This window comes from Schistocerca cancellata, chromosome 9 (genome assembly GCF_023864275.1).
Source record: "Schistocerca cancellata isolate TAMUIC-IGC-003103 chromosome 9, iqSchCanc2.1, whole genome shotgun sequence".
NCBI lineage: Eukaryota > Metazoa > Arthropoda > Insecta > Orthoptera > Acrididae > Schistocerca > Schistocerca cancellata.
The window spans coordinates 13,376,587-13,397,607 of NC_064634.1; the positions used below are offsets into that span (position 1 = coordinate 13,376,587).

The 21,021-nt window shown below is 42.2% G+C and overlaps 1 protein-coding gene across 25 annotated transcripts in view; it reads left to right on the plus strand.

The window, feature by feature from the left end:
• Positions 1–21,021, plus strand: part of LOC126101588 (mucin-3A-like) — a 400,051-nt gene that overhangs the window by 302,952 nt on the left and 76,078 nt on the right. For all 25 annotated transcript variants that reach the window (XM_049912245.1, XM_049912250.1, XM_049912247.1 and 22 more), the window contains one exon: positions 5,605–5,776. In XM_049912245.1, the coding sequence (XP_049768202.1) occupies positions 5,605–5,776 (172 nt within the window). The remainder of the gene's footprint in view (positions 1–5,604; positions 5,777–21,021) is intronic.

Genomic DNA, 21,021 nt, shown 5'->3' on the forward strand with positions numbered 1-21,021 from the left:
CCCAATCCTATTCAATACCTCCTCATTAGTTACGTGATCTACCCACCTAATCTTCAACATTCTTCTGTAGCACCACATTTCAAAAGCTTCTATTCTCTTCTTGTCCAAACTAGTTATCGTCCATGTTTCACTTCCATACATGGCTACACTCCATACAAATACTTTCAGAAACGACTTCCTGACACTTAAATCTGTACTCGATGTTAACAAATTCCTCTTCTTGAGAAACGCTTTCCTTGCCATTGCCAGTCTACATTTTATATCCTCTCTACTTCGACCATCATCGGTTATTTTACTCCCTAAATAGTAAAACTCCTTTACTACTTTAAGTGTCTCATTTCCTAATCTAATTCCCTCAGCATCACCCGACTTAATTTGACTACATTCCATTATCCTCGTTTTGCTTTTGTTGATGTTCATCTTATATCCTGCTTTCAAGACACTGTCCATTCCGTTCAACTGCTCTTCCAAGTCCTTTGCTGTCTCTGACAGAATTACAATGTCATCGGCGGACCTCACAGTTTTTACTTCTTCTCCATGAATTTTAATACCTACTCCGAATTTTTCTTTTGTTTCCTTTACTGCTTGCTCAATATACAGATTGAATAACATCGGGGAGAGGCTACAACCCTGTCTTACTCCTTTCCCAACCACTGCTTACCTTTCATGCCCCTCGACTCTTATAACTGCCATCTGGTTTCTGTACAAACTGTAAATAGCCTTTCGCTCCCTGTATTTTACCCCTGCCACCTTCAGAATTTGAAAGAGAGTATTCCAGTTAACATTGTCAAAAGCTTTCTCTAAGTCTACAAATGCTAGAAACGTAGGTTTGCCTTTTCTTAATCTTTCTTCTAAGATAAGTCGTAAGGTCAGTATTGCCTCACGTGTTCCAACATTTCTACGGAATCCAAACTGATCTTCCCCGAGGTCAGCTTCTACCAGTTTTTCCATTCGTCTGTAAAGAATTCGTGTTAGTATTTTGCAGCTGTGACTTATTAAACTGATAGTTCGGTAATTTTCACATCTGTCAACACCTGCTTTCTTTGGGATTGGAATTATTATATTCTTCTTGAAGTCTGAGGGTATTTCGCCTGTCTCATACATCTTGCTCACCAGATGGTAGAGTTTTGTCATGACTGGCTCTCCCGAGGCCATCAGTAGTTCAAATGGAATGTTGTCTACTCCGGGGGCCTTGTTTCGACTCAGGTCTTTCAGTGCTCTGTCAAACTCTTCACGCAGTATCTGATCTCCCATTTCGTCTTCATCTACATCCTCTTCCATTTCCATAATATTGTCCTCAAGGACATCGCCCTTGTATAAACCCTCTATATACTCCTTCCACCTTTCTGCGTTCCCTTCTTTGCTTAGAACTGGGTTGCCATCTGAGCTCTTGATATTCATACAAGTGGTTCTCTTCTCTCCAAAGGTCTCTTTAATTTTCCTGTAGGCAGTATCTATCTTACCCTTAGTGAGACAAGCCTCTACATCCTTACATTTGTCCTCTAGCCATCCCTGCTTAGCCATTTTGCACTTCCTGTCGATATCATTTTTGAGACGTTTGTATTCCTTTTTGCTTGCTTCATTTACTGCATTTTTATATTTTCTCCTTTCATCAATTAAATTCAATATTTCTTCTTTTACCCAAGGATTTCTATTAGCCCTCGTCTTTTTACGTACTTGATCCTCCGCTGCCTTCACTACTTCATCCCTCAGAGCTACCCATTCTTCTTCTACTGTATTTCTTTCCCCCATTCCTGTCAATTGTTCCCTTATGCTCTCCCTGAAACTCTGTACAACCTCTGGTTCTTTCAGTTTATCCAGGTCCCATCTCCTTAAATTCCCACCTTTTTGCAGTTTCTTCAGTTTCAATCTGCAGTTCTTAACCAATAGATTCTGGTCAGAATCCACATCTGCCCCAGGAAATGTCTTACAATTTAAAACCTGGTTCCTAAATCTCTGTCTTACCATTATATAATCTATCTGATACCTTTTAGTATCTCCAGGATTCTTCCAGGTATACAACCTTCTTTTATAATTCTTGAACCAAGTGTTGGCTATGATTAAGTTATGCTCTGTGCAAAATTCTACAAGGCGGCTTCCTCTTTCATTCCTTCCCCCAATCCATATTCACCTACTATGTTTCCTTCTCTCCCTTTTCCTACTGACGAATTCCAGTCACCCATGACTATTAAATTTTCGTCTCCCTTCACTACCTGAATAATTTCTTTTATCTCGTCATACATTTCATTTCATTGATTGATGGAGTTGTTGAATGCCCTCCTGAGGAACATCGTGACAAATTTTGTCCAACTGGTGAATTAGGTCGTCAGTAGCCGCACCCAGTTGGAGGGCTCTGCCCACAATACTTCAAGCGTTCTCAACTGGGAAAGGACCCGGCGCCCTCGCTGCCCAAAGTACCGTTTAACAGGCGCTAAGGAAAGAATTATAACGCTCTCTCCCTGTGCGGACGGGCATTAACTTACTGGAATATAAGCTTAGGATGGCTTCCCATTAAGGGCAACAAAACGAACCCTAGAACATCGTCGACGTACCGCTTTGCTGTGCCGCGGATGAAAAACAAAGGCGTCCTGCCGTGAAAAGAAATCACTCCCCAGTGTCGGGCACTGTGGCGGGCCACAGTCGGGCTGGTATACCACCGCTGTCCAAGGCGTCTCCAGACATGTCTTTGTTGGTCATCGGGGCTCAATTGGAAGCGGGACTTATTACTGAAGACAATTCCGTTCCAGTCAATGAGATTCCAGGCCGAAGATGTGTCTGGAGACGCCTGGACAGAGGTAGGATACCAATCTGAACGTCGCTTGCCATATGGCCCAATAACCAGGAGTGAAGGTCTAGGGTAACGTTGCTTTCCAAAACAGGACCCGTTCGGTTGTCATCCGAAGTATTCTTACGGCACACGCCGTTTTGTTGCCCTTCGTGGCAAGCTATCACGGGTTTACATTTCGCGCGGTTGGTTGGTTGGTTGGTTGGTTTGGGGAAGGAGACCAGACAGCGTGGTCATCGGTCTCATCGGATTAGGGAAGGATGGGAAAGGAAGTCGGCCGTGCCCTTTCAGAAGAACCATCCCGGCATTGGCCTGGAGTGATTTAGGGAAATCACGGAAAACCTAAATCAGGATGGCCGGACGCGGGATTGAACCGTCGTCCTCACGAATGCGAGTCCAGTGTCTAACCACTGCGCCACATCGCTCGGTTTTCGCGCGGTGAAAATTTCTTCTACTTGTCTTTATACTTGCCAAACCCTACATTTCTCAGGAAGCTCGCCAGATATCCAACAACTGAGAACATCTGGAGCGTAATGAGCAGGCCCCTCCAACCAACTCTGAATCACAAAGATCTAAAGTGCTAGTTAGAAAAATTTGGTACGATATCCCTCAGGAGAACAGCCACAACACCGTCAATCAATGGCAGGCCTAATAACTGCTTGCCTAAGGGCCATAGGTTGTCCGACGAGTTATTGAGTTCCTCAGTGTGTGAAGGTCTTTCTCTGGAGTAAATCATCCATTTTTTTCTGAAATTATAATCATTCGTTCGTCTGTACAGGTACATCACATCTACTGATTTCCGTCCCATTCGAATAATTTCTTTGTGGCGCGTCTTTTTTGTCTCGGAGTGCATTTTACACAACGATTAAACGCAGAATTCCCCACGCTTTTAGCCGACCGGAGTGGCCGAGCGGTTATAGGCGCTACAGTCAGGAACCGCGAGAGCGCTACGGTCGCAGGCTCGAATCCTGCCTCGGGCATGAATGTGTGTGATGTCCTTAGGTTAGTTAGGTTTAAGTAGTTCAAGTTCTAGGGGACTGATGACCTCAGAAGTTAAGTCCCATAGTGCTCAGAGCCATTTTTTTGAACCCCCCGCTTTTGACCATGGTTGTACTTTCAGCTGTCTCTTTATCAAATGACGAGCAGGTCGCGAGTTGTCTTACGAAATAAATTACCATTGTTGCAATAATCGGTCCCCTGCAACAGCCGTGACTTATGTCAGCTTAGGATGGATGCCACGTGACTGACAGGTATCTGTTTACACGCGAACTACAGCGCTCCGAAGTGACATACACTCCTGGAAATGGAAAAAAGAACACATTGACACCGGTGTGTCAGACCCACCATACTTGCTCCGGACACTGCGAGAGGGCTGTACAAGCAATGATCACAAGCACGGCACAGCGGACACACCAGGAACCGCGGTGTTGGCCGTCGAATGGCGCTAGCTGCGCAGCATTTGTGCACCGCCGCCGTCAGTGTCAGCCAGTTTGCCGTGGCATACGGAGCTCCATCGCAGTCTTTAACACTGGTAGCATGCCGCGACAGCGTGGACGTGAACCGTATGTGCAGTTGACGGACTTTGAGCGAGGGCGTATAGTGGGCATGCGGGAGGCCGGGTGGACGTACCGCCGAATTGCTCAACACGTGGGGCGTGAGGTCTCCACAGTACAACGATGTTGTCGCCAGTGGTCGGCGGAAGGTGCACGTGCCCGTCGACCTGCGACCGGACCGCAGCGACGCACGGATGCACGCCAAGACCGTAGGATCCTACGCAGTGCCGTAGGGGACCGCACCGCCACTTCCCAGCAAATTAGGGACACTGTTGCTCCTGGGGTATCGGCGAGGACCATTCGCAACCGTCTCCATGAAGCTGGGCTACGGTCCCGCACACCGTTAGGCCGTCTTCCGCTCACGCCCCAACATCGTGCAGCCCGCCTCCAGTGTTGTCGCGACAGGCGTGAATGGAGGGACGAATGGAGACGTGTCGTCTTCAGCGATGAGAGTCGCTTCTGCCTTGGTGCCAATGATGGTCGTATGCGTGTTTGGCGCCGTGCAGGTGAGCGCCACAATCAGGACTGCATACGACCGAGGCACACAGGGCCAACACCCGGCATCATGGTGTGGGGAGCGATCTCCTACACTGGCCGTACACCACTGGTGATCGTCGAGGGGACACTGAATAGTGCACGGTACATCCAAACCGTCATCGAACCCATCGTTCTACCATTCCTAGACCGGCAAGGGAACTTGCTGTTCCAACAGGACAATTCACGTCCGCATGTATCCCGTGCCACCCAACGTGCTCTAGAAGGTGTAAGTCAACTACCCTGGCCAGCAAGATCTCCGGATCTGTCCCCCATTGAGCATGTTTGGGACTGGATGAAGCGTCGTCTCACGCGGTCTGCACGTCCAGCACGAACGCTGGTCCAACTGAGGCGCCAGGTGGAAATGGCATGGCAAGCCGTTCCACAGGACTACATCCAGCATCTCTACGATCGTCTCCACGGGAGAATAGCAGCCTGCATTGCTGCGAAAGGTGGATATACACTGTACTAGTGCCGACATTGTGCATGCTCTGTTGCCTGTGTCTATGTGCCTGTGGTTCTATCAGTGTGATCATGTGATGTATCTGACCCCAGGAATGTGTCAATAAAGTTTCCCCTTCCTGGGACAATGAATTCACGGTGTTCTTATTTCAATTTCCAGGCGTGTATGTGCTTTTCTGATGGGGTGACTAATATTTTATGCCAGTGAAGTTAGTAAGCATGTCACTGTCGTTTGCAGTAAGCTCAGTGCATCGGCCACTCTCGTTGCAGACTGGGTGCAGGTGGACAAAGCGACAGGCGAGATGAACGTGACCGACCTGGACTACGAGAGCGTGACCAGTCTGTTCATCTCGCTGTCCGTCTCCTGCGAGTCTGAACCAGAGCAGCAGCAGCAGCAGCAGCAGCCGCGGCGGCTACGTCGCACGAAGGACCAGCCAGACTGGTGAGAGGCAGCGGGCGTTGCAGTACCGCCCACGCACAAATTCAGGGCTTCAAAATTACACATTTGTACAGCTGGAAACACACGTCAAAGCGCAGTGCTATGGTAATCAGACCTCCACTTAAAACCGTTTCTACATTGTTCGCCATTAAAACTGCAACAGCAAGACGGAGAGGGTGTACAGTGTAGCAGGGAGAATACGTGATTAAATCTGTAGGTAATTTGTGAATTTACAGGTTGAAAAATTTAGTACATACACAGATCTACCCCTTCAGGCAGCAGCCCCCACTTCTAACCCGGTTGATCGTACCGCTCGGCCTACAGATGCATGTGCGCCATTCCACGCTGTGTCAGCCCTGTGCCAGAATATGTATGTGCACAACAAAGAACGCCCTAATTTTAAAATTAAATTCACCAGGGGAACAGTGCAAAACTTGCACGCTTTTATAGTTTTAAATAGTGACAGTATTTGGAATAAGTGTAGTCATTGCAATAGCGGTAGTTGTACGAATGAAGAGAAATCGCCCTGAAAAATGAACCAAACGACGTGAAATAATAATAATGAATTTTACGATACGTCCTTGAATATACAGTTCCACGTACATAATTCTGACCAAAATTCTTTACGGTGCATTACAATACCTCCATGTATATAAAAATGTAATCTTTGTGCACTTTTTGTTTTCCATTTTCTTCAAGACATACAAAACTGTTAGTTGGTTTTGTTACCTCTGAAAAGACTACATACCATTATTCATGAGTGAACACTGAATTTGGTAAGTACAATCCTGTTCTTTGAAGCGTTTGTCCCTGTGACTCGTTTACAGTGACCGCAAATGCATTTTTAAAGGCAATTTTCTTGTCAATTGAGAAGGCATGCTTGTCTAAGATGGTGTTAAGTTCACCCGTGGTATTGCAACACTTTTCTTGCTGTCAACCAGCCGTGCATTGATTGTAAATTCATTGTTTTGTTACACCCATGTGTGCTTCATTGACTAAGCCCTGTTTAGCATTCAGATCGCTAATCGCCATGACAAGTGTTTTTCTAGTATAAGTTTGTGTGGTGGTAATCATGACGGATGTAATAAATGTAAAAATTCCGCAGGATGTTTGTCGCTTCGGAAAGTACATTCGTTTAGAATAGTCAACTTGTACGAGAGACAGAGATATTGGCTATCGCAATGTTTATGGTTGTTAAATATGGCAATGCTGTATAAAAATCATGCTGAAACGTCCCCTTAGAAAAATTGTACAAGACTGTGCTTAAACTGACACACAATATTTTTAGCGCAACGCAATCTGAGTTTCAAAAATCTCTACAAAAGAATGGCCCTGACTAACATTAACCTACACGTTTCAGAAATCACTTACCTCACAAAAATCTTGGTAACTCAAACTACTGCAATACAGCGAGCGCCACTACTGCCAGCTAAATAAAAGATTCAAACTACTGAAGGCACTAACTACTCATAGGCACAGTTAGCAAATGAAAGGTTTTGATAGAGAACAAACAATGTATTTACCTTAATATTGTTCAAAAGTCATAATGTATATAGCAGTTCACGACATCCAGTCTTACAAATTTCAAAACTCCGCCATCTCTCTCCCCACACCCACCACTGTTGGCGGCTCACCTCCAACTGCGCAATGCTACGTGCTGTTAACATCCAGCTGCCCAACGCTACAATGGCGAGTATTACAACAATGCCAACCAGCCACAGACTGCACACAGCACAGCCAGTGATTTTCATACAGAGCGCTACGTAACGTTGCCAATAAGAAAACTTATACAGTCTACTTACAATGCAGTTAATAATTACTCTAAAAGGAATAAAATGGTATTTATAATAAGATAATATGAAAAGGGAGGCTGCTATTCGTGCTGAATAAGTTAGCTTCGTAAAATACAGGCACGAAGCTCGGCGTCTATGATGGCCTTTTGCCTATGATAGTTAAAAGTCTATTTTATGCTAAAGTTTTCCACAAACAGAAAATTTTGGCGCAAAACCGGTATGCAGTGACAGAAAACTGTTAAGATACCTTTCTAACGATACCTCATGCATCCCTGTACGATTAGTATGTATTGAGAAAAAGAGATGTTGACTTGAGAAATAACAGATATGATGAAAACAAAGCTCGATAGGAGAATGTAACAAACGGTACGTTTATAGGAAAAAAAATTATACAGGAGTTCAAAACTGTAGTTACAAAGGTTACTGACAGATGGCGCTGTAATCGCAATACTTAGTGCCTTTAACTTGCACTCCGAAGCCCGCAGCGATCAGCTCCACCGATCAGCTCCACCGCTGAAATGTGAAAGGACGCTAGCGACCGAAGGAAGAGGTTCAAATTACGTATTCAGTTGATCAACACTGGAATCTCGTGTGTTAGAAAACAGTATTACGGCAACATGGCGCAGTCGTTTAATATGCCAATGAGACCCAAAGAGAAAACCATTCGCAAGCTCTTTGTCAAATTCGAACGGACAGTGTGGCCGATGATTTGGCGGGGAATATCGACCGCAGGTCAATCCTGCCGTTACAGTTTCTGGGCTTATTCAGCAACATCCGAAGAAATCCGTTTTCTAAGAACTGCAGCAGAGACTGGTTTGAAGCGTTTCAGCACGCGTACAATACTGGAAAATTGAAATGCCGTGTGGCTAGGGCCTCCCGTACGGTAGACCGTTCGCCTGGTGCGAGTCTTTCGAGTTGACGCCACTTCGGTGACTTGCATGTCGATGGGGATGAAATGATGATGATTAGGACAACACAACACCCAGTTCCTGAGCAGATGAAAATCGCCGACCCAGCCGGGAATCGAACCCGGGCCTTTAGGATTGACATTCCGTCGGCCTGACCACTTTTTTTTTTTTTTTGTAGATAGTTCACAAACACTAAATGAAATGCATCCTCTGAAAAAACAAAAAAAAAAACATTGTAAAACAAATCACAAATGTAAAGGAACAGGGATTACAGGGATGTCGTTGTTATTTATTTATTTATTTATTTATTTTCCAGAAAGATCACTCTGTTAATAGGAACATGTAGATCATTTCATGGTATAGTATGAGCATTATATATGGAGCGGTGAGAGAAGCGTGAGGTTCATTATCAGCTGTCAAATGTGCACACCGACTGCACCCGGCACATCCCAACTGCGTGGGGGGTCGAGGAAGACTGCCTGAAGATAGCTGGCAAAGGTTTTCCGATAGTGTGACCATCTATGAACCTCATTGTGGGCTTGCTGCAAGAAATACCAAAAGTCGAGTCGCGACTTGGCAGCGTCCCCATAGAGGTACGCGATCGTCCAACCTTTGACCCAGATGATCGAGTGTGATTTAGTCTCCGGAAAGTAGTCACTCTCCGGATGTAAGAAGGAAGCAGGTGTAATATGTTGCGGGGTCACACGGAGGTAGCAAGCCACCATCTGTCTTCCTAGGAGCCATACGTCCTCCACCGCGATACAAGTTAAGCGGTGATGGTCGTCATCCACTTGGCGACATTTCGGGCATAGCGGAGTGTCCACTAGGCCAATTGCATAGAGTCGTTGGTTGGTGTTGAACTTGCCACAGGTGACAGAGAACCACAGTGCCCGAACGAAGGTAGGAAGGAATTTTTGGTGCACATGTCTCCAAATCTTCGGCCAATGCAACTTGGGGTGTTTGAGTTCAATGACATTACGACTTATCCGTCGTTGCAGCCAAACATAAAAATCCTTCGCGCATGGTGGTCTCGTGCGCGGAAGCTCGTCTCTGATATAACTAAGTTCCACGATAAATGTTGATACATGCGCAAAATGTGGCGTAATGTTGCCCACCGCTACCGGAGGTTTGAGGGACGCTGGAACCAGGAGATCCAGTAGGTGGGATGTAAGGGAATCACGCCCGCTACGCCATTGCTTGTACATCGTGGCTAGAAGGAGCGCCGTCGCTCGGCAGTGAACATTCGTAAGCCCGAGCCCCCCCTTGTCCGTAGGGAGCGTGAGCGTTGTGTATCGCACCTTGAGGGGCGATCCAATCATCACAAAATAGCCTAATGCTGATTGAAGTCGACGTCCGAGCGTGAGTGGTAGGGGCAGGATCTGCGAAATATGCACCATTCGAGAAACCACATAAGTGTTCAGATATTCGACTCGCTGCAAAGGATCAAGGCGCCGTAGGAGGTGTTGTCGGACCATGGTACGTGTTGTCTGTAAAATACGTCGGTAGTTAACTGCCGCAGTATGTTTTACAGATGAGGTAAAGTCTATGCCGAGATAGCGGAATCGTTGCACATAAGGAAACGGACTGATTTCTTCCGGCGTAAGGCCCCTTCCAACAGGCATTGCTGCCGATTTGTTCATGTTCACTGCACTACCCGCCGTCACACTGTGGTCCAACAACAGTTTAAGGACCGTCTTCACCTCTTCTTCAGAACGAACGAGCAGCAGGAGATCGTCCGCATAGGCACGACATTTGAAGGTGTAGCCCCGCAGTTCCATCCCAGAAAGAGAATTTGTGAGCCTCCCAATTAATGGTTCCAACGCTATCGCGAACAGCAGCATCGAAAGAGGGCAGCCCTGGCGAAGGGTCGTCGAATTTGAATGGGCCCTGCTATACGCCCATTAACCTGTACCAAGGATTGTGCGCCCCCCATAAATCCTTCTAATGAGACCAGTAAAACGGTCTGGAAATCCCATTTGTTCCAGTACAGCGTACAGATAGTTGTGGCGCACCTTATCAAAAGCACTGTCAAAATCAACCGCCACCATCGCCGCTTTAAGCCGGTACTCCTCCGCCAGCGCTATCACATCACGGCATTCGCCAGTAGCTGTTTGCACATTCACCGATCCACCCGGTGTCGTCTGTTCTGGAGAGAGAACGCTACGAATTATCATGCGACATCAGGACGCTAGCAACCGTGCAAAGATTGAAACGTCCCCTTAGAACAATTTTACATGTGAAACGTCCACTTAGAACAATTGTACAAGACTGTGCTTAACCTGACACACAATGTTTTTAGCGCAACGCAATCTGACTATCAAAAATCCCTGCAAAAGAATGGCCCTGACAAACATTAAACTATACCTTTCACAAATCACTTACCTCACAAAAATCTTCGTTGCTCGAACTACTGCAATACAGCGAGCGCCACTACTGCCAGCTAAATAAAAGATACAAACTACGGAAGGTACTAACTACTGATAGTCTTAGCAAATGAAAGATTCTAATAGAGAACAAACAATGTATTTACCTCAAGATTCATAATATATACAGCAGTTCATGACATTTTTCAAAACTCCGCCATCTCTCTCCTCACATCCACCACTGCTGGCGGCTCACCTCCAACTGCCCAGCGCTACGCGCTGTTCGCATCCAGCTATAGCAGTTCATGACAACAATGGCAGACAACAATTCAAACTTTTCATATAGAGAGTGCTACGTAACGTTGCCAATAAAAAAACATAAACAGCAAACTTACATAAAGAAAACATAAACAGCCTACTTACATAAAAACATAAACAGCAAACTTACATAGCCCCCATGCTGTTCATCATAATAGTAATTACAGTTTCTCATTAGTAAAAGAAATTGCACACAGAAGTAGTGGATTTCCATGTAGTATTGAAGAAGTAGTGTTGTCCTTCCAACGGAAAGACAGTGCTGACTCTTGAAATGCTGACAGGTAATGGGCCACAATGGAGCAAACCCACAGCAGAGTCATTCGAAGTTCTGACGAATATTGGTAGATAGGTCATCACAGAGCAGACCAACTGCAGTCCTGGTAGAGAGTATGGTATTGGTGGGCCACCAGAGGTGCAGACCCACTGCAGTCCTTGTAGAAACTGTGGTACTGGTGAGTCAGCAAAGGTGTAGACCCACTGTAGTCCTGGTAGAGATGGCCAGCAGCCATCTGCTGCGACTGTGCAGGTGCACAATCACCATCGAAGAGTCTTGCAGAGAAGATAGCAAGTCCATAAACCACCACTTGTGCACGCACAAAGTTTTTGGGAATTGTCCTTAGAACCAGCAATGCTGTTATCCAGTCCCTTGCTGAATTAGTAACACACGTGCAAACACTAACAGTCCCTACTTCTCACATATTGTCCATATACTATGACCAACAGAATGTGTGCAGTGAAATGAATGCTTACAAGTTAATAATATGATGAACTGGTGTCAATTACAATTATATAACATAAGAATACAATTACAAAGATACAAAATACATCATTAAAAACATAACAATACAGATAATATTTGTAGTAATAGGGGCTTTACAAAAGAATAGAAATAAACATATGCATCAGTGTTACAGGAATGATGACATGAGTACATACATAAAAGATCAGAATAACTTTTGAAACGTCAACTTCACACATGAGCATTAAAACAAAGCAGAATAAATAAAGTCTAAGCATCTTTACAAAGAAAATAACAGAGTATTAGAAAAATTCTACAACATAGCTCTCATCAGCTAAACACATAAAGACAGGAAAAACACAAATACACACGGGTACCCAAACACATAGTGGGATAACACCAAAAGGAAAGGACAACACACAATTACATATTGGGAAAAAACAGCAAAGAGGAAAGGACAGGGTTTGTTTTACTGCAGTATTTTGCTTGGAGATCTCCCTTCATTCCATAGATCGTTCGTCTTATTTCAACCTTTGCTTCCACCAAAAAAATCCTATCTAAGCATGCTTTCTGTATTTATATGTTCACATATTGCTTACCCCATCATTTATTTACAAGAAAATCCTACCTATACCTCGTTCCTGTATTCTATTCATATTTCTTTCAAAATAATTATTTCTGATTGTACAATACTCATTGGGGCCCAAATCTTTCTTCGCAATGCATTCTTTACCTATTCTCCATAGTCAGTTTCTTATATAGTCTACCCCCTCTTAAGCTAACTTAAATCTACTGAGCTCAGATATATATACCAAGGGACGAGGCAATGCAGCAAAAAAAAAAATAATTAACACAAACATCAATGACAAAAAATAGAAATGACAAAGCAAGCAGCATAAATTAGCAAAGCAAGTGCAATATTACAACTAATATAAGGCAATGCAGGAAACAAGAAAAACTAGCTTAGAAGAGTAACACAAAGTCAAATTCAGTAACACTATGCCTGGCAAACAGCAGCAACTTATACCTAAACATGACATAGCTCAAGCAGAAAAAATATTACAGTAAAAACAACAATGCAGACAAGGGAAAAGCATATTCACATCTTAATGTCTATGTAATTAAAGTGGTGCACCATAACAACTGATTGTAAAAAAAAATATTACCATGTACTTGAAAAGAAAATTTTGTTTTACTGTTGCTAGTTCCTTCTTATTGTTCTTTCCTTTCCAAGTGCTCCTTTTTTAAAGAATGTGGATCATAAAACAATTATTTAATAGATCTGTTGACAGAAAGAGTTCACATTAGCAAATGCATTTCATTTTATAAAAGCAATGCTGCAACACAGCTGGAAACCAGATATCAAATGAAATAAGCAATTACGCAAACCAAAGCATAAAAATATCATTCAATAGTCATGTGGCATTTCGTAAGTCAGTAGCACTCAACTCTTGGAGAAAGACACTTGTCATAATCAGGTGTGCAGATGTACGAATATTTCCCACCAATTCATAAGCATTTCAATAATTAGCACAAAGTGTGAGTAATCATATGTTTTTTAAGTAACGAGGGTGTCGCATTAGCGATGAAAGGCACGCCCTAATGGCTTGTTCTCCAGGTGTTTGACACAGCTGTGTGCCCACAACGCATTACAAAAATCATATGTTTTTAAGTGACGAGGGTGTCGCATTAGCGATGCCCTCTACAAAGGAATGTCATTAACAGATATATAGGCCTCTCTTTGTCCTTCTCTTCCACCTGTGCCTCTGGCACACCCTAATGGCTTTCTTTTCTACCTGAGCGTCTGAAAAGGCTTGTTCTCCAGGTGTCTGACACACCTGGGTGCCCACGTCACATTATGTGCAGGTGGTCACTTAACTTTCTTACGGAAATATTTACGACAGTAGTTTCCTCTACAGTGACAGTCTCATATAAAAACATTTCACAGGTCAAGAATTTTATTGACATAAACATACCTCAACAGCATAATACACATCGTCGTCGTAAAAATAACATCATAACACCTCAGTCAAATGTCAAAAACGTCGTAGCTTCCTCCAATGATTTCAAAACCTAAAGAAAATTCTATGCTCATTTCAGTAGTGTCATCTACCTCAAACGTACTTTAAAAATCATGATCTCATACCAAATACATCATTCAAAGCTCTCATAGTATCACAATGGTACCAAAAAAATATGAACAGTTCACAAAGTACAGACAAAGTACAATTTCTTAAGTGTGAAGTTATCCAACTCTGTAATTGCGTAAACATGTGTCACTGACGTAGTAAAAGGATGTTTGTTTCTCTGTTAAATGATCAGATAGCTGTGTAATTTATGTGTTCGAGAAATATGGTACCGATGTGTTAAATTGTATAAGCAAATACCATATTAGCTAGGGCTCCTTGTGCTTGCCAAACACATGGTACACAAAGTAGGCGTGTACCCCCCTGAGGTTTATTGTAATTATACCCTCAGGTGTTACAGATTACAGCAATGGAATGAAATGTATCGCGAAAAACTTTCTTTGTAATTCAAAAATCTTTAAAAATAAATGTTTTAAGTACAAAATTAATCACTTAAATACGTGTCCTGTAGCGCTAAATATGCGTCTTGCTGTAAGATAATCTCTGGGAAGTGTCGTAGTTATTGTCCTCCGAAAGCTAAGTTCTGCAGAAGTCAATGTACTTACCTCATGATACACAAAAGTGAAATGCTTTGCGTATAGATAACTTAGTTATTACGCTTATTGCCGTGATGAGGAAAGTACTGTGCTGTAACGTATTGTTGTGCTACAGAAAAGGCTGTCTCATTGTAGCAATAGCACAAAAGTCACCACTAAAACATGTCTCACTTTATAGAAGAATTCAGAAAAAACTGTGCAGATATAAAACAGATACACCGCAAAAGCGACATTGTAAATTGTCACTCATTAGTAACATCGTGATATAATCGTGTAGCTGTCACATAAACTAACCACTGTGTCATCTGGCATTTCACATAAAGCACCTCAAATCCAGAATCCACTCGTAAGCAAACCAAAATGTTGCGTGTTAACAGTTTCTCAGTGTGACAAATTGTACAAGTAGCGTGAAGTGAAAATTGCAAAGACTAAGTTAAAAAGCAGATTATCTGTCAATAAATGGTTTTACATGAGAAATGTGGTGTAAACCTTTACTCTTCCTAGTACGCAGAGTTTCAACTTCAACGCAATTATCATGTGGCATACGTCGGATTCTGTAAGGTCCATTGTAAACTAGAAAGAATTTGTGACTCAAGTGTTTCTTCTTATGTGACAATGAATGAGCTTTAATGAGAACTTTCTGACCAATATATAATTTCTTTGCATTTGCTTTACCGTGTAGTTTTCTCCTTTTCTCTGCTGCAGATTTTATATTTTTAAGAGCCAAATCAATTATGTCTTTGTGTCGCAGTTTACGTGTATTCGGGAAAGGTACAAGCTCTCTGATTCTGTTCGGAGGTTCTACATTCTTCAGTACAAGAGTAGGTGGTAAAGCAGTGGAATCATGAGGCATTTCATTCAGCACATTTTGAAATAAGTGTAAATATCTGTCCCAATGCTGATGCTTTCTGTGACAATAAAGTCTGCAAAGCTTATTGATTTCTTTCATAATCCGTTCAGACGGGTTACAATGTGGTGAATACAATGAAATAAAAACAGGTTTGATTTTATGATTCCGAAGCATGCGTGACCAAACAGCAGATCTGAATTGCGGTCCGTTATCTGAAATGACTTTACTAACGTGTCCAACTTCACGTAAGAAATTTTTAACAAAGGCGTTGGATACAGACCGTCCAGTGGCTTTACGTAACGGAGTGAAAGAAACAAATTTTGAAGTAAGTTCAACAGCGACTAGAACGTACGAAAATCCATTCGATGTTCTGACAAGGGGTCCCAAGAGATCAACAGCAGCAAATTCTTTTAATTTAGAAGGAATAATAGGAAATAACGGAGCACGATGTGAGATAGTAGATGGTTTCGCCTTTTGACAAAGTTTACAAATAGACAAGACTCTTCGAATTCTCTTTTCCATATTGTTAAAATAACAAGTCGTTCGAAGAATATGATAACATTTTCGTGGGCCAAAATGTGCGTAGCTGAAATGAATGTACCAAATGAGCTTATTAACAAAATCGTCTGGAATGCAAAGTACCCATAGCTTGTCATCAACAGTGCAGCGTTTGAAGAGTATGTTGTTTCTAACCAGGTAATAATGCCGAATCTGAGTGTGTGTCTTTTCATGCCATTTACTTTTGATATCTTTCCAAATCGGATCTTTATCTTGTTCATGAGCAATGTCCTTTAAAGATGTGGTGATGAAGTTTTCAAAGGCGACTTTCTGAATGTAAAGAATACTGAAATTTTTCTCGAGGTTGCCTTCTGTGTTACTTTTCTCAAGCCCAGCCGGTGCGCGTGACAGCGCGTCCGCAACAATGTTCTCCTTGCCGGGAATGTAGACTATTGTGAAGCGGAATTCTTGCAGAAACAATGCCCAACGTTTTAACCTATCATGATTTAATTTTGAAGACATAAGAAATTGTAATGCACGATGATCACTGTATACTTTTACGTGCTTACCAGAAAGAAAGAAACGGAATTTGTTAAATGCCCAAACGATAGCTAAAGCTTCTAATTCAGTAACGGAATAATTTTTTTCAGATTTTGTTAGCACTCGGCTAGCAAAAGCAATGGTTTTCTGAACAGTAATGTCATCTTCTATGGCTTCTTGAAATAAATGGGCACCAAGACCAACTTTGGAAGAATCAGTGCTAAGGCAGAAATCTTGTGACAGATCTGGATGAGCTAGTATTGGCGCGTGAAGTAACGCTTCTTTCAAAGAATTGAATTCCAGCTGTGCTTGTTCGTCCCAGTTCCAAATAGTATTTTTTCCAGTGAGAGAACAAAGTTTTGGTGTAACTAGAATTTGCATATTCAGAAAACGACGGTAAAAATTTACGAGACCTAGAAAACTGCGGACTTGTTTTTTTGTGGATGGAACTGGAATGGCTCTGATTGCTTCTAACTTTTCTGGATCAGGCTGAATGCCTTCAGAAGAAATAATATGTCCCAAAAACTTCACCTTTGACCTACCGAATTCAGACTTTTCCAAGTTAACTGTAATTCCAGATTCTGCAAAAATACGTAACAAACTGTTGAGGATGCGGTTATGTTGTTCCCATGAAGCTTCTGCTATTAGAATATCGTCCACATATAAAGTGATGTGACGTTTTAAGAACTCAGGTAATATGGAATTTAACCCACGAATGAATGCTGCCGAAGAAATGTTCAAACCAAAAGGAAGTTTCCGAAACTGATAACAAACGCCGAAACAAAGGAAAGCTGTGTATTTTCTGCATTCTGGATGAAGTTCGATCTGATAAAAGCTGGATCTGAGATCAATGGAAGACAACACTTTTACACCATTAAAATTTTGAAGAAGTTCTTCCATCGTCTGCGGCCTGTCTGTTTCAGGAATGATGATAGTATTGATTTGTCTCGAATCTAAAACAAGCCTGATCGATCCATTCTTCTTCTCAACAACATGTAATGGGTTGTTGTATGAGCTTACTGCAGGCTCAATAATGCCCTCGACAAGCATAGATTGTATTTCTGTTCTAACACGGTCCCTATAATGTGCTGGAATTACATATGGTCTAACACAAAATTTAGTATGCTCACGAACACGAAATTGGTATTGAAATCCCTTGATTGTTCCTGTTTTGTGAGTAAAAACTGTGGAATGTGCTTGTAAAATCTCAAAAAGGTCCTGCCTATCAGTGTCATTACAATTCTCAATTGTCTGAATTTTATTCTGAATTAACTCATTAATTTCAAATATGCCATCGATGTCATCCCTGTCAGTACTTGCAGAGTGATTGTTGGTGTCTAGTTCCGTAGAAAATTCCGAACTGTTGTCTAACAGAACGTAAAGCCGATTAATTTCCTCATCATGGTTTGAGAGCCAGTCTTCAAATTTCAAAGCTATTGACTTACCTTCTTTCTCTAAACTTATTTCAGCATCGTGAAAGCTTAAGATTGCTTTGTATTCATTCAAAAAGTCTACTCCCAGTATAATTTCCGTCGACAATAATGGAACAATAAGGAAGTTCATAGAGAAGCTGTGGCTTTGACAAAAGAATTCTAAATTGGTTTGTTGGCGTACATCTACACTTTTTCCAAAGATTGCACCTTGTAATTTAATCTTACGTAACGGAAGTGTGGGGCAATCGTTCGCTTTGTTGCATTTGCTAAAAGCTGTTTCGCTAATTACTGAAATGGGACTGCCAGAGTCAAGTACTGCCGTAAATTTTACGTCATGTACAGTAATGTGAATCACAGGATATGCAATGGTGTTATATGTTACGTCGTGTTCCTGGAGTAAGATGTCCCTAATGTCTTCCATTTTTACGTAATTACTAGCTACGGCAGCTGCGTCATCAGTTTCATAAGTACGTCTTGTGGCTGCCAGTGGTGTGAGTCATCGCCTATTGTCTCTTTGTTGGCGCGCGTCGTTATTGGGATTTGGAGACCTAACTTCTACAAATTCATCGTGACGAGAGTGCTCTGCTCTGTTTAAATCTCGCCAGTTCTGATGCAATTCAGGTCTGTCGTTACGATCATATCGTCTGTCGTCATGTCGGTAGTTTCCATAGTTTCTTTCTTGTCGGTCACATGGTGGAGAATTTCTCCTTGAATCGTAACTACGCGCTGGACCGTTGCGTCTAAAGTTATTCTGTCTCCCTTGATAATAGTTATTTTGGTTCCCATATTGTCTGTTTCTCTGATTGTCTCTGTGATAGTCATTACCGCGGAAAGGTGATCTTTCCCTGTAACTATTACTCTGCCAGTGGTTATCATATGGGTGGTGTCTGTTTTGGTCACGATTTACGTTGTAAGAATAGGTTTGTCGTGGCCATTTATTGTTTCTGTCGTCACGGAATTGAGACGGATGTGACCTGTAGTGATTGTTTTCCTGTTTTCGCATTCCGCGACTGTCTGTGTCAATTTCCAGTTCTTGTAACAGTCCCTGAAAAGCTTCAATGTCATCTTTGCAACGTCCTGCTAAAATAATATGTCTCAAATGTTCAGGCAGTTTGATTAAGCAAATGCGGATGAGTTCTGAGGGGCTGTATGGGTTTGACAGGTATTGATTCTTGTGCAACATGTCTTCAAAATATTTGACAAGACTGGAAAATTCAGATTGTTCAAAGTGTTTCATCATCATGATGCTATGTTTTACGCGGTCTTGTGTGGCTTGAGACCAATATGCTGAGAGGAAGGCGTGATAAAAATCTCCTTCACTGTGACAATCGTGAATGACCGATCGCATTCTTACAGCTGGTTCATTCTCCAAATAGCCACACATAAATTCTAATCTGTGTTCTAATGACCAGTTGGGAGGAAAACAATGAGAGAATTGATGGAGCCATGCTTGTGGATGAATGTCGTTGCCAGAATTCTTAAATGTTTTGAATTTACGTGTAGTAATGAACAGCTTATAATCAAAATCATCGTGTCGGCGAGTAGCATATCGGTCATTGTTACGTCGTGTCGGCGGTTCCATCTCAAAATTCGGTGCACCTTGCCAGTTCCTTTCATAATTACCGAAATGCTCTGTGTTATTATTTTGTGGCTTTTCCGTATTTATATGTCCCTCTTCCCTTATTGGGGCGCGAGTGTCCTCTGAAATACGTAATTCTTGTATTACCTGTGTCAGCTGATCTTGTACTTCCCGCATTTCTCTTTTGTATTGCGTATTAATTTGATTCTGATTTTGTTTGAATTTTCTTATTTGTTCATACTCTTCTGTGTCCGTGAAGGCTACGGGTCTTGTGTCATTCAGATCATCATCTACCTTTGTAGATAAGTTAGTGACCTGATCCGAAAGTTCAGCTACTTTCTCCGATAGTGAACACATTTCCTCAGTGTGTTTTTCTGAACCAAGTTTCAGAGTGTCCATTTGTGTTGCAATCGAATCTACTGTGTTCTTTAAGTTGTCCTGAGTTTTTGCCAGTTGCGTAACCGAATCGGTAGATGCAACTGAGTCAATTTTAGCCCACAAGGTCTCATGATTTTCATGAACAATGGTTTGCAGCTCTTTTATGGCTGCTTCGTGATTCTGTAATGCATTTTCATGCCGCGAAAAAATAGGCTGAAAATGCTCACAAATTTGTGTTTTTACGTCATTACAGACTTTTTGACATTTCGATTCAATGTTATGTAATTCAGTGGTTAAATCTTCACGTGTTTGTTCAAGTGTGGTGTCTAACTTCCGAAGATTTTGTTCCATTGTGTCTAACTTTTGCTGTGTTTGTCTCTGGTGTTGTTCCATTGTGTCTAACTTTTGAAGATTTTGTTCCACTGTGTCTAACTTTCTAAGATTTTGTTCCATTGTGTCTAACTTTTGAAGATTTTGTCCCATCTGTCTCTGATTTTGTTCCATTTGTTGCATTAATTGCAATAATAATGTATTAGTGTCTGGAATCTGTTTCTCTATGCTTTTTGACAGTGCGTTTTCACCGGCAGCATTCACATTTTGACAAGCAGAAAATGTGTCTTGACTCATTTGAGAAAACGGTGAGGACGCAAAACCTGAATCTACAGTATTTGCAAAATTGTGTCCTATCATTTCGGATTCCTGAGGCGAGCTGTTGCCGACCGACCGATCGACAATGCTTCCCTGTTCACTACCTGTTTCACTGCCTACGCCATTGTCTGACGCCCGCTCCATTTCCCTATGCACAGTTACCAAATTACTACTTTGAATATTAGTTAATTCACTACCCAGTGGTGCTGATAAGCTACGCTCGTCGTCACTATTATTTCTCAATTTAGTTTGGAGCCTAGTGTTACGTTTTTCACACGCCATTATTGTCACAATATTTCACACTACAACACAGAAAAGCACAACTTGAATAGCAAAAACAAGAGAACACATTAACATAGCACTGAAAATAATATCTAGTTAATTGCAGCAGCGAAATACTTGGCGCAAAGCTACATGCATGCCACAACTGTTTTACTGTACAACAATGAAAGACTGCAACTACAAAGGAGATTCTCTCTACAATTACGCGCTAGCAATAAACAAAAGCTACACTAAAT